We start from the raw sequence: 14,302 nt of genomic DNA, 5'->3' as shown, positions 1-14,302 counted from the left end.
AAACCCCTTATTTTGTATAATTAATATACACTAATGAAAAATTTTTAAAGAAATTGCTATTAATTCTATGCTGATTCTAGATATGTTGATTCAGATACTGCTTTTGTTCATTCAAGCATTTTAGTGTCCATTAGACACTGCCCACTATGCTAGGTTCTGTGGATACTCCCAGGAGCTTTCTTAAAGACACTGTTAATGAAAAATAAAAACAATCATTAATTGAGTACCTAAAAGTACTCTTCCAAACTCTTTAGAAGTATTACCTCATTTAACTTTGGGCAGTTACTATGATTGTTCATATTTTGTAAATGAAAAAAACAAGGTACAATTTAGTTAATTAATTTGATCAAGGTCTCACAGGTATTAAGTCTCAGAATTGAGATTGGTGGTGAGCTTTTTAACAGGAGGACATGTGTTTTTACCATCAAAGGACATAGATTCTATACAAAAGACTTCAATTAAACAAATGACGAATATCTGTTTAAAAAAGAAGGGAGGAGAAATTGACCTATGCTGAATGCTCACTCTGTGTCAGACAGTATGTAAACATTTTGTGTGTGCTAGTGTGTATGTTAACACAAATGACTCTATAAAGACTGGGGACATGTAAAATCTGGTCTTTATGTTCTCAACCTTTAGGGGCACTTACCCAAAGGAACTTTAATAGCCACAATAATGGGGGAAGCCCACAATTTGGAATGTTAACTGTGGCAAGGAGCTGTATTACATGCTTTATCATCAACCACATGTACAGGTATTTGTGTGTGTGTGTGTGTGCATAGTGGGGAAAAGCTAAGATATAAAGGAGTGTCATTGTGAAAGCCAAGGAAATTTGTTCAGGATCCTACTGTTTGGGTGCTCACCCCACCCCAAGAGCTCAAGTCCAGAGAAAGGGAAATGATGGAAGAGAGAAGGACACAAGGCAAACAGAACCATATCACAATCCTACATATAACAGATGAAGGAACTAAAACCAGACTCTTAAAGTAAGACCTTGATACCACATCACCCCAGATCACATCCTTATAAACAGGGGGAGGGACTATGAGAGGTAGGGTTAAACATTCATGATGAATTTGTTTCCCAGAAAATAGAGTAGATGTACTTTTTTCTATTCCTCCTTTTATGTATAGGTAAAAACTCTGGAAATTATATACAAGACAAGCATAAGAAAGATACTGATATTAGAGAGAAAAAGGTAGGTAGCTTGGGGAGAGAAACAGTAGGACTCAAATTATATTACAATGGTGAGTTTTCTATCCAGAGATGCATACAAAGAATCTGGCAACCTAGAAACATATGGTTTGATTTTTGTTTTGTTTGTTTGTTTGTTTGTTTTAGTACTAATCTTTTTTTCAACTAGAAATATTTGAATGGCAGATTTCCAACCAGAAACCATGGAAACCAGAAGGAAGTGGTATAGCACTGTTCAGGTATTGAGAGAAAAGAACTGTCAAATCAGAACTCTGCATCAGCAAAAACATCTTTCAGGAATGAAGGGAAAATCAAGACATTCTCAGATGAAGGAAATTTAGGAGAATTTGTCACCACAGACCTATCCTATAAGAATGGTTATAGGGAGTTCTCTAAACAGAAAGAAAAATGATTCAAAATGAAAGAATTCTAGGTCCTCAAGAAGGAAGAAAAATGACAGAAAGCATAAAAATAAGGGGAGTATATTTTACTTTTCTGAAGTTTTCTAAATTATGTTTGATAGTCAAAGCAGGAATTATAAAATTTCTGATGTGGTTGTAAACATAGAAGAAAGAAATAATTGAGACAATTATATGACACCCAGATGTGATAAGTTAGAAAATGTTTCTACACTTCATAACCAATATCAGGAAGGAAACAGGGGATATTACTATAGACCCTATAGTCATCAAAACAAAATAAGAGAATATAATGAAGAATTTTCTATCTACATAAATTCTAGATGTTCAATTAAATGAATCAATTGCCTGAAAATCGAAAGTTTTCCCTAAGGAAAATACAGTAATCTGCAATAATTTTATTCAACTGTAGTATGGGAAATCATAGCAAATATAATAATGCAAGAAAAAGGTTACAGAGGTCAAAAAGGAAGCAATTAAATTATCTCTACTTTCAGATAAGATTTTCTTTTTTTTTTTTTCATTTTTCTTTTATTATTCATATGTGCATACAAGGATTGGTTCATTTCTCCCCCCTGCCCCCACCCCCTCCCTTACCACCCACTCCACCCCCTCCCACTCCCCCCCCTCAATACACAACAGAAACTATTTTGCCCTTATCTCTAATTTTGTTGTAGAGAGAGTATAAGCAATAATAGGAAGGAACAAGGGGTTTTGCTGGTTGAGATAAGGATAGCTATACAGGGCATTTCCTGTGTGTGTGTGTTACCTTCTAGGTTAATTCTTTTTGATCTAACCTTTTCTCTAGTTCCTGGTCCCCTTTTCCTATTGGCCTCAGTTGCTTTAAGGTATCTGCTTTAGTTTCTCTGCATTAAGGGCAACAAATGCTAGCTAGTTTTTTAGGTGTCTTACCTATCCTCACCCCTCCCTTGTGTGCTAAAGCTTTTATCATGTGCTCATAGTCCAATCCCCTTGTTGTGTTTGCCCTTGATCTAATGTCCACATATGACAAATCTCCCCAAAACCCTAAAAGAAAAACTCCTAAACTGCTTAACTAGCTCAAATCAGAAGATGATAGCATACATGACAATGATACAAAGTCAAATTATCTCTATTTACAAGCAATGAACAAACTGGACACTGAAATTATAAATAAAACCTAAATCCCTCAAAACTAAATATTTAGATTTAAATCTAACAAAACTTTTATATAGCAAAAGTATATGGTATACATAATTCTTGAAAACTATAAAATGCTGATGAAAGAATTCAATGACTATCAAAAAATTGAGAGGTATAGATCAGATGACTTAGCAAAGTAAAAATCATTCTTTGCCCAAGTTGATATTTGGCAATTGATATTTGATAATTAATCATTAATTTATACATTCCCTATCAAAATCTCTGTAAGTTTTTTTATAATAAGGATTATTATAAGATTATTCCCATTATTTAATGGAAAGGTAAAGGAACTAGGAGAACAAACAATTTTTGAAAAGAATAAAATAGGAGAACTCAAGTCTGCTCAATTTTGAGACATTTTATAGCCAGAGTAAATCAAGACTTATGATATTTGAAGAAGGATAGACCTGATGGAACACACTAGGAAGCCCTGAGACAAATTTACATAATTATGCCTGATACTTGACACACAAAGATGTTCAACAGAAACTGGACAAAGGACAAGAGCTATTTCACCAGAAGACATCAGATGGGGAAAAAAAAGTATGTGAAAAGATGTTCAAATTCATTAGCCATGAGGGAAATAAAAATTAAAACCATAGTTTTATTCACTCAACACTTATAAGAATGGCTAAAAATTTTTAAAAAGTAATAACAACAAATGCTGGCAACAATGAATACAAACTAGGTCACTTATCCATTTCTAGTGTGAATGTAAAATGCTACAGCTACTCTGGAAGTAGTTTGGCAGTTACATAATGAAAGCCAAACTAAACTAGACTTGAAACCAGGATATGGTCCAGCCATTGCACTCCTGGGCAGATTCCAGAGAAATGAAAACTTGCATCCACACAAGAATACATGGATCTTCCCAGCAGCTTTATTCACAGTAAGCAAAAACTGGAAAGAATCCAGATGTCCTTCAATGTGCAAATGGTTAAACGAATCATGGGACATCCATGGAATATGACACCGCAATGAAAAGAAAGAGCTGTTGACACACGCAGCAATCAGATGAATCCGAAGAATCATTCTACGTGAAGAAAGCCGATCTCCAAAAGATACACTCTGCATAATTCCATTATGTAATATTTTTAAATGAAAAAAGTTAGAAATGGAGGAGATTAGTGATTTCAGGGCTTAGAGAGAGGATGTGGGAGAGGGATGTAAGTGAGGGTAGTTATAAATGGGAATGGGAGCATTTTTGCAATGAAAATACTTTGTATACTGACCGTGTCAATGCCCGTACCCTGCTGGGGATAGTGTGCTATAGTTTTGCAAGGAGTTACACTGGGAGGTGGGGGGAAGCTGGTAAAGAATCCAGGATCTCTCTAGGTATTATTTCTTACAATAATGTATGTGAATGTACAATAATCTCAAAATTAATGTTTAATTGTAAAGACATGATGGTCTAATACATATACGATCACATACATATAGTGAGAGAGAATTAAGATTGTACTTCTGTCTGAATTCGATTGTAGTCTGTCTGAGTCTGAGGGGACTATGGGAGGTAGGAGAAGGTAAGAGAATGTTAGAGAATGAAAAACATTGAAACATCCCATCTACATATGAATATAATATAATTTAATGTACTGTAAGCTGTTGAATAATAAGGGAGCAAGGTGATAGAGAAAGAGTAAGTAATGAGGGGTAATTTGTTTAAAGTACAATATACACGTCTGAAGCGCCAAGTCAAAGCCCCCTTGGACTATCAATATACTCTATCAAAATGAAGGACAGGAGGGTAAAATAGGCCTTTTCTGGTGATATCAGTGGGAGAGAGGAGGGCAGAAGGAAAGGGTGAATATAGTAAATGTATTTTGTATTCATAAATGAAAATAAAAGAATGAAACCTGTTGAAAAGAGGAGGGAGGATGTGGGAGAATGATGGAGGGGGTGAATCTAACTAGGATATATCATAAGCACACATGTAAACATTGCAATGTATCCCCCTGTGCAACTATTATAATATAATAAAGAAACAAAGCCACAATGGTCCGCATGTAACACTAAGAATAAAATCATCTAGTGGTCAAAGCAGCCTCCCTTCCCCCAAAGCCGGACCATATGCTGCTCCCCTGCTACTCAGATGATTCAATTGAACATGGAAAACAAGGATGAGTCCAAACTTGACCTCTGTGCACCATGATACCCACGTCCACAGTAGCAGTCTGTGCTTACCTTTGATCTCCTTGTCCTGTTCTTCTACCCTGGAGCACACAGTCCTTGTCAGGCTCTCCACGACCGTGTGCATCAGATCGAACTCAGCAACGTTGTACACGTGAGTGCTGTCAGGCTCAGAGGCAATCTCCTGCAGCTCGTTCAAGTCTGCGTTTTTCACTCCTGTTGTTGAGGACAACAGGGAAGATGGTGACATCCATGCTTCATTGGAAAGAGCAATTTGGAGTGGACCAGACCTGACCAGTCAGTCTCCACCACAATCAAAGCATCCGCTACTTGGCTGTTTATTGTAATGAATAATAGTTTTTTATTTTAAAGATATATACATGAATGAGAAGTGTATGATGATGCATGTTTATAGTCCCAGCTACTCGGAAGGCTGAGGCAAGAAGGTCACTTGAGCCCAGGAGATCAAGGTCAGCCTGGGCAACATACAGAAAGTCTGTCTCAAAAGAAAAAGTAAATAATAAGCATGAATGTGAAATAAATCAATGAAATTAAAAAATGTAGTTAAATCTGTACTAGATAACAGAAAATGGGTAGCACTCAGTCTAACAGCTTGTGTGTACAAGGAATATTAGCAAGAAAAGGTAACAGGAAGAATATGTATTGCTGAAGAAAAGATACTAAGTGCAGTGCCTGACACTTTGGCACTTAGGACTCTCATCTCCAGAGGGGTTTAATTACCAGTCTGTGCAGCTTTGCATTTACTGCTTTAAAAAGACATGTTTCATGGCTTGGGTTTGGTTTGGTTTTGGGTTTGAGATAGGGGGTGGTTGGAGGGTTTTGTTTCTTCCTTTGGGGGGATGGGTTGGCAGTGGGGGTTTGAACTCAGGGTCTCACGCTTGCTAGGCAGGCACTCTACCACTTGGACCATGCATCCCCAGTCCTTTTTTGCTTTATTTTTTCAGATAGGTCTTGTGATTTCTGCCCAGGCTGGCCTCCAATAGAAATGTTCCCAATCTCCCCCTCTTGAGTAGCAGGGATTACAGTCATGTTCTACCACATAAAGCCTTGGATTGCTTTTTAAAAGTCAACTTTAGACTCATTTTAAAATAATTAATACTAATTTTCCTCAGTACACCCTACCTCATGGGAAAATGATTTAATGAAACTAACTTCAGCCTTGTATGAATATTGCAGAAGTGATAGTAATTAAACCAGTATTCTAAACTATTAAAGCTTCAGGTTTAATTTCTGTAAAATAAGCTTATTTAAATTGAGAAATATTTATAGAATAAAAATTACATATTGTTAAAATTATTATTATTATATAAAACTAAGTCAAAGAGAAAGCTTGGGGGAACTTTTTAAAAAAATACTCAATTTGCCGTCTAGTAGCCACTGAAATTTTGCTGGTACAAACAGGGAAGTTCTAGTCCTTCCACAATACTGATTAACTCCCCAAACCAGAGGTTAGGTACAATGCTGAGTGTCTGGAATATAGCAGGCAATGGAGCAGTAGATACTAACACTTGACTGTGCTTACTATACCCAAGCTCTGTCCTACTGTGTTTCACAAATATTAACACATTGAACTCTCACAGCCACTGTTGTTCCTGCCACTTTACAGCTGAATACATGTACACAGAGCATTAGTTAACTTACTCAAAGATACAAGCTAGGAACTATACAGCTGGGAGTCCACTATATCACACTGCCTCTCAGAAGATGGTGTGTTAAACAAGTGAACAAAATTAGAGGTAGAAAAAGCTTGAGATAGGAGGTTACATTTCAAGGATTTGAAGGTGAATTTCTCTGCCCCAAGCTTCAGCAAGCAAGGAGGATTTCTTTGTCAATAGCTGTCATTTCAATCATCCGAGGGTATTAAAGGAGATACTTTAGAAGAAAGATGACCTGGGGCAAAATGAATTACTTCTTAGAAGCATGACTGTGCCAATTAATTTATCTTCCAATCTCAGCATATTGAGTAACAAAGCATTAGTTGTCCCTGAATTATTTGCTTTAGGAGGTTATAAGATAATAAACACTGCTGATTTACAGGTAATTTCCACAGAAGTTCAAATCATGTTTGGATGAATTCACTTAAAGTTTTGTTTAAAAACTCCTCCGTTCATTTTAACAAGAACAGAAAATGGAGAGCAAACACATAAACTAACCCCCATTAGTCTAACTCTTCCACAGGGATTTCTTTTATTGGATGAAGGGATAAAAATATCATTGATGTTTCTTGACTAAATGCACATTTGAACCAATATAACATTGAGTGTGAGCAGAAGCTATAAACAATACTTGTTTCCCATGTTATTCAATTGAATCTGACAAGTTCGGACTCATAAAACTATTCTAAGAAACATGGCCCCAAATATCTCTCCTCCTCCTCTTCTCCGTCTTCTCCTCTTCATACCTCCCTCCCAATCTCTCTCTTTCTTTCTCTACTTCCATAAAATAGCTTGAATGTTCCAAGTGCATGAACAAGAAAGGAAATGGTCATCATGACTTCGAAGGAATTTGTTTTGTAAGGATTCCCTTTGCTCATTTTTGTGCCCTAGCACCCACCACAATGCCTGGTGCACAGTAAATAAGCAAATACTTATTGAGAAAAGCATTCTATAACCCACATTTTGAGTGGCAAATCTAAGAATGGGTCAAAGGAATTTTTTTTCTCATTGCTAGCTCTGAAAGATGTACTGTTTAACTTCAGGAAGATAAATGTTCATGCCAAGCAAATTTGAATCAGTTCCCAGTACAAGCTTCAAATTTATCTATAAGACTGAACTTGCCATATGGTTAAAGTCATTTAGCTTATTTCCCATTTAAATTCCAAAACTGTGCTCATGAATGTGGTAAATATTGAACTGTCAGCTTTCTGCCCTGATTTGCAGTGTTTCCAATTACCGTAGTATAAATACCTAAATGTGATTTATTTCAAACTATCAATGTGAAGCCACAAAACGCAGAGAGATGATCAGATGTGCCCAGTTGGATCTTGCAAACTGGATGAGCTGCTTCCTATGTACCACTGAGATGGAACAACCATCTTTCCCTCCACAAACACACATGCATGCAAAATAATAAGTTTATAATTTACCAAGACAAACTTTGAACACATGCACACTTAATTTTCCCTAGATTTATTTTGCTCTTTCTTCTGTGAATGATAAATGTAACAGTCACAATTGCATTGGTATAATATCCCTCACTTACCTGAATAAAAATAACATACTTCATGAGCATTTTGATTCTTATTACTAAGAGTAACACACTATCTTAGAAATCCTTTGGAGCACCAACCATTCCAAAACCATTATTGGGCACTTATTAAATGCCAAGCTCTAGATTAGATGATAGGAATAAGAGACGAAGAAGATGTAATCTCATCTCATCGTCTATCGACTCACTGTTTAGAGGTGCTGTAGGAATTAGAAATAGAAACAGAAGAAGGAACATAGATTCTTTAGCTTCTGCAGCTGCTCTCAGACAGTACTTGGCTGGACACTAGTAAGAAATAAGCCCCTGAAAAAAGTGACTTAATGAGAGCTCTGCTCTAATGAAATGAAATATAAGACTATGGAAACTTTAGGAGAAGGAAACACACCACACAGGAATACTCCAATGGATTTACCAGTAGTTCTCAACCCTGAAAAATGCTTTCAAAGTAGAGATATGGGTACATTTTAAAAGTACAGATGACCAGGCTCCCTTTCTCTGGACACTTCAATTTAGTAGGACTAGAAAAGTTTCCTGAAACCTGTATTGTTATACTGCACCCACTATTGTCTCTCCTGATTGTCATGTAACTCAACTGTAGAAAGTACACTCCTCTGATGGAAGAGCTATCTCACAAAAAGTTCATCAATAGGAGATTGCACCATATTCTTGATAAATGCAAGGAGATAATGCGTTTTAATTGGACTAAAAATTGATAGCAAACAGAATAATTCAACATGTAAGACATAATGAAATGGACCATTCATCAGAACCATTTTGAAATGCCTTAGCTCGCTGGTGAGGAATTGGCATTTTGATTTGTATTTGTATTTGAATTGGCATTTGATTTGCTTGGGAGCCAGGCTTTTTTGTGCAAGGGAAGGGGAAATCAGTCTTTTCTTCTGCTAAGAAAGTTTGTGGCTCTTTACTAAAAAGAAGATCATCCTATTGCCAAAGAAAAAATAAACATTTTAATCGAGAGCAAAGCTGCATCATGTGAATATTTTGTAGTTATTCTGGACATATGTCATATGCACAATTTTCCACAAGATTGATAGCTTTTATACATCATAATATTAATTATCTAGAACTCCATGCTTTCTTTAAATAGTTCCAGGACTTTACTTCCTTGAAATAAGTTGGTTCCTTCCCTTACAACTAGAAAAGAGTAGCTATAAAGTGATTCTAAAGAGAAAGTCCTGAGTAGTTAAACAGTAAACACGAACTCAAGCTTTGCCTGTCACTTCATACTTTTCAAAATGTTTTATATTTGCTATCATTAGAGACCTAGAGACCCTGACATGGTCAGGTATGTGATAATTAGCATCACTCTCATTTTAAATGCAGGGAAGGTGGGCTCAGATGACAGGGCTGGCAATGAGAACCATGACTGGAAAGTGCTCGGGTCTCTGGCTTTCACAGAAGGGCACTTGCCACTGCACATTGCATTCAGTAGTGTGTGTCTATGCACACAGTGGGAAGCAGACCATAAAGTACACATACCTATTGCAAACAGTTCTACACCAGACTCACGAAGATTTCTGGATGGTGGAATAATATCATCTTGGGATTTTCCATCTGTGATTAAAATGCCAATTTTGGAGACTCCAGTCCTTGAACCTGCTTCTGGTTTAAAGCTATTTTCAAAAATGTAGTTCAAAGCAAGACCTGGGAGAAAACAAGGAAAAATAAACATAACCCAACAATCTCTAATAAAAAAAAGTCTTTTAATCCTATAAAATATACCTTATGGAGCTAAAAGAGTTTTTTTTATTAGATGTGAATTTTCATTTTCACAATGACCTTGTCCTTGCCAGATCTGATAACCAAAACCGAAACCCATCAGAATAATAGTAATAGTAATTGAATCCAGACTCATTTCAGAAAACAATACAGGATAATACGTTCTTAGATTTTTCTCTGGATTTCTCTTGCTCTTTCTTCTGTGAATGGAAAATGTAGCAGTAATAGGATAGTACACTTCCTTATTTGAACAATAAAATATACTTCACTTACATCTATCTTTCAGGAGCATTTTGATTTTTAACACAAAAGGAAATATTGTTATCTTAGAAATCCTTTAAAGAGTCAAACTGTTCAACAAACATTTACAAGACATTGATAAGTGTCAAGCACTAGGTCAGATGATAGGAATGAAAAGATGAAGAGGCTGAACCTGCGAGCCATTTTTTGCTTCCACAACATCTTACTTTACAACTACTAGCTGTAAAGAACATTAAATTGATGTCCAACAGATGTTAACAGATCATGTGTTTAAAAAATATAAACATTGACTGGGGGTGTGGCTCAACTGGTAGAGTGCCTGACTAGAAAGCCAAGGCTCAAGTTCAACCCCAAGGACCCAAGTTCAACCCCAAGTATTGCCAAAATATGATGAAAAAATAATACTTGCACAGTGACTTCCCAAAATAATATTGCTATACATGCCCCCCCTTTATCTCATGTGATGCACATGTATTGTCTCCTCAGGAATAGTGGAGGTAGCCATAAAATCACAATTATACTCCTGCATTTTGAGACAATTTCCATCCAGAAAGAATGCTACAAAATTGTTATAGGATTTATGTTTAATGAATTTTTGCTGTATTAACAAAAATTTCACTAGGTTATACCTCAAACTGGCTTTCAGCGGTTTGCCTATAAGTCACTAACAGCATCTTCATGGTTGAAGCTGGACATCTACAACACGTGTCTGCAGAAGGCAAAAACTTGTACCAAGGTTAAAATCTTTATAGCGGGACTGGGAGTGTAACTCAGTGGTACAACACTTGCCTAGTCTATAGAAGACCTTGGGTTCAATCCCCACACTGAAAAAGAATCCATGTGTATATGAACACCCTGTGGTTGTGCCACAGATAATTATAATGAACTGACAAAGGCTGGACGGCCACTGAAGGCTGTTTTCCTCCGTGATTGTTTTGTTTTCCTCTAGCCCAACTAACCTCTTCAGGGGAAGTTATGTTCATCTTGCAGAAGAAACCAAATGCCAAGATTTTAACTCTTAATGCTGAGTTTGGGAAAAGAGCCGTCTAAGCATTTTAGCCACTAATTTGGTTAAGAAACACCTATGTTAACTCCCAAAACCTAGCAAAATAAGGCAATACAATGATTCTTTAACAAGACACATAGCTGAGAACGTACACGGAACAATGCGTACCTGTTAGAGTATTTCCTCCCTTGTATGGAAGGTTTCGGACAGCTTCAATCACTTCATCTTTTGTACTAAAAGCGTTCAAGTGCCATTCTATTCTGGGGTCACCACTATACTGTGCAAGACCTGGGAAAAAGAGGAGGAGAACCAGCAATGATATGCTACTCAAAGATCTTGTGGACTACTCAAGAAAGCAGAAAGATAAGGACATAATCTTTGTAACCATTTTTCTTGGCCTGGCTATATACTTTCAAAATGAGTTCTTGACATCAAATAAAGGAGTCAATTGGATGAACACATGTTTTCTAACCACTTAGAGCCTAGCACCCAGTTAGGTATTTGTCATTTAAAAAAAAAAAAGCCTGGTCATTCATACAGACAAAAGGTCTAGATTTATTCTCAAAAGAATGATTTTCCTTATTCGTTATATATAAGTTAAATTATGAGACCTTACATAATAAACATATGTTATTTATTTTGCTCAAAGATTTATAATTTTTTTTGCTTTTTATCTTGGCTAGAATTAATGAGATAAAATTATTTTGTATTATTATTCTATTTCTAATTTTTTAGTTCAATAGTTCCCTGGATTCAACTGTTTCTTTTAAGTAAAAACTGCTACGTGATAAATTCCTATATAGGCTATAACTTTAAAACTTCATTATTATATTTATTGTTATTAACAGAGAAAATTCTGACTTTTCAGAGAATTAAATTATATTCAATAATTAATGGAATTATAGTGACATAGCAAAAATTAGTACAAATATTTATTGATTCGAACATGTTTTGAGGAACATCAATATAGTTGATCTGATAATTCTGAAATTCACTCTGTAAAGAGTTTTTGAAATTTCTTAAAAATCTCCCCAGCAGTTTTACACTGACAGCTGACTACTATTGTCCTGACAGACATACCAACTCGTGTCTTCTCTGAGCCCACATTGAATGCTGTAACCAGGTTTTCTAAGAAAAGCCGAACCAGCCTGAAGTTGAATCTTCCAATACTCCATGAACCATCAACCAGGATGACAATGTCAGCAATAGCTGGAGTTTGACAGAAGAATTTTACTTCTGCAAAGAAAATCCAGAAAAGCACATGTGTTACTATTGGAATCTTTAAAAGGGTGAGTCAATTTTTATGTGTTTCAGATAGCTTAGTGCTAGGAATACAATAAAGTTCCCATTAAAGCAGCTATCTTTTTACAACCCTTCCTTTAAATGCAATTCTACTAGGAAAAAATTGTGGTAATGGCTGGCAGCAGAGTCAGTGTTCTGGAAATAATTAGCAAAACACTGGCAGGTTCACATAACCTGGCAATTCATCCTTCTGCGTGTTTTAGAAAGTGGTGTCTGTAGAGAATCATCCAGCTTTGAGCTTGCCCTGCAGATTCTTTCCAGGAAAGGTCTTAGCAGTGCCAGTGCAGGCCACTCAGCCAAGATGGGAAGATGGCCAGGAAGCAAAATGGTGGCTCTCATATCCTGATAAGTCTATGCTAGAGGAAGTGATAGCAGAAGAGAAATTTGGGCTTCCTGAATTCAAGGAAAAGTCAAGGCTGTGCATTTAATCTAAAATTGATACACCGACCTTTGTTAAGATAGCTTTTGTGGATAATGAAAATTAGGGAAAGGCCCAAGAGTTTCCCCTAATTTAATTTTTTTCATATTGTTCCTATGTGACAATAAGATTTTTCTCCCAAATATCATCTAAGTAATAGATATTTTTTTTAAATGGCTCAGTTAGGATTCCAGATAATGATCCAGCAAAGAATGCCTAGTGGCTAGAGTGGCACTGCAAAAGCATTTCCATCAGGGAAGGTCCTCACCCACCATAGGGGTGCTAGGGAAGATAAGGGGTATGGCTGTCTTCGCAAGAAAGGAGGATGCCTGAGGTAGGTAGGTCTGTGCTTGACAAGGTGAAAACCACCATCTCTATTCCTACAGAGCCAACATACTGGAGTATTCTTGAACTGGTTTATAAATCCTTGAAGCTGTTTTGGCATTTTTAGTGCCTTCAGTAGCACTGCTTCACACTTAATTCTATACTTCCAACAGAATTCTGGATTTTCATAGTAAGATGGGAGATCGTGAAGTGTGTGTATGGCAAGTGTGTGTTTCTTTCATCAATTTTAACTTCTTGCCAGCCCATAAAGTCCCTAGTTGTTTATTTAACATTAAAATGACAACAAAATATTTGAAATATAATTTATATATTGAAAACCAAAATACAGACATGTTCACAAACAAAAAGAATATGTTTTTAACCTGAAAAAATAAACTACTATGGTTGGCAGAGGCAGTTTAATATATGTCTTTGCATTTACCACGCCACATTTGCTTAAAGAATCTTGATTTTATTCCAGACGTAAATATACATGCAATACCCTAGATCCTTTTACCAGATGGGAAAAATGTATTTGCCAAAGAAATATTCCAATCGTCACTATGGAAGCTCAACAGTACATCTCAATCCAAAGTTATGGTTTACATTTTTTGGCACTAAATTCCCCTTCTTTAATAGAAGAAAGCTACCAGTTTTGTCTCTGGGAGCCAGCCCTGCTGTAACAAACCGAGAAAGGTTTAAAATGGAATACTGCCACCAGTCATGGGGCAGAAATTAATTTGTTTTTGGACATAACCAGGGAAAACTGAAGTCTGATTAAGCTTCAAGAACCCATTTCTCTCAGTTTTGATGAGCAAAACTTACTCTCAAATGGAGAGTGGGTTTTTTTCTTTTCCAAATCTGCTAGAAATATTATTTCACTATTTAATTAATTGGGAACAGTGTAGAAAAGACCTTAGAAAGGGAACACTTTCTGCTAATTTGAACAATTAATATATGTGAACAAAATGGAAAAATGAATAGTATGAGTTTGAAAAATACATGTGCAAACATCATACAACATAGTAATTGCAATCTTGGATGTTTCATGTCAAAAACGAAAGCTTACACGTTCACACACAAATGATACATGAATGT

At 36.2% G+C, this 14,302-nt stretch overlaps 1 protein-coding gene across 6 annotated transcripts in view; it reads right to left on the bottom strand.

Annotated features, from left to right (window-relative positions):
* Col14a1 (collagen type XIV alpha 1 chain) overlaps positions 1-14,302 on the bottom strand; it is a 277,904-nt gene that overhangs the window by 129,578 nt on the left and 134,024 nt on the right. For all 6 annotated transcript variants that reach the window (XM_074069130.1, XM_074069129.1, XM_074069128.1 and 3 more), the window contains 4 exons: positions 12,241-12,396; positions 11,329-11,448; positions 9,654-9,818; positions 4,980-5,141 (listed from right to left, as the gene is read on the bottom strand). In XM_074069130.1, the coding sequence (XP_073925231.1) occupies positions 4,980-5,141; positions 9,654-9,818; positions 11,329-11,448; positions 12,241-12,396 (603 nt within the window). The remainder of the gene's footprint in view (positions 1-4,979; positions 5,142-9,653; positions 9,819-11,328; positions 11,449-12,240; positions 12,397-14,302) is intronic.

Source organism: Castor canadensis, chromosome 3 (genome assembly GCF_047511655.1).
Source record: "Castor canadensis chromosome 3, mCasCan1.hap1v2, whole genome shotgun sequence".
Lineage (NCBI taxonomy): Eukaryota > Metazoa > Chordata > Mammalia > Rodentia > Castoridae > Castor > Castor canadensis.
Note: the sequence above shows the minus strand (reverse complement) of the source record. Positions and strands in the feature narration are given on the sequence as shown.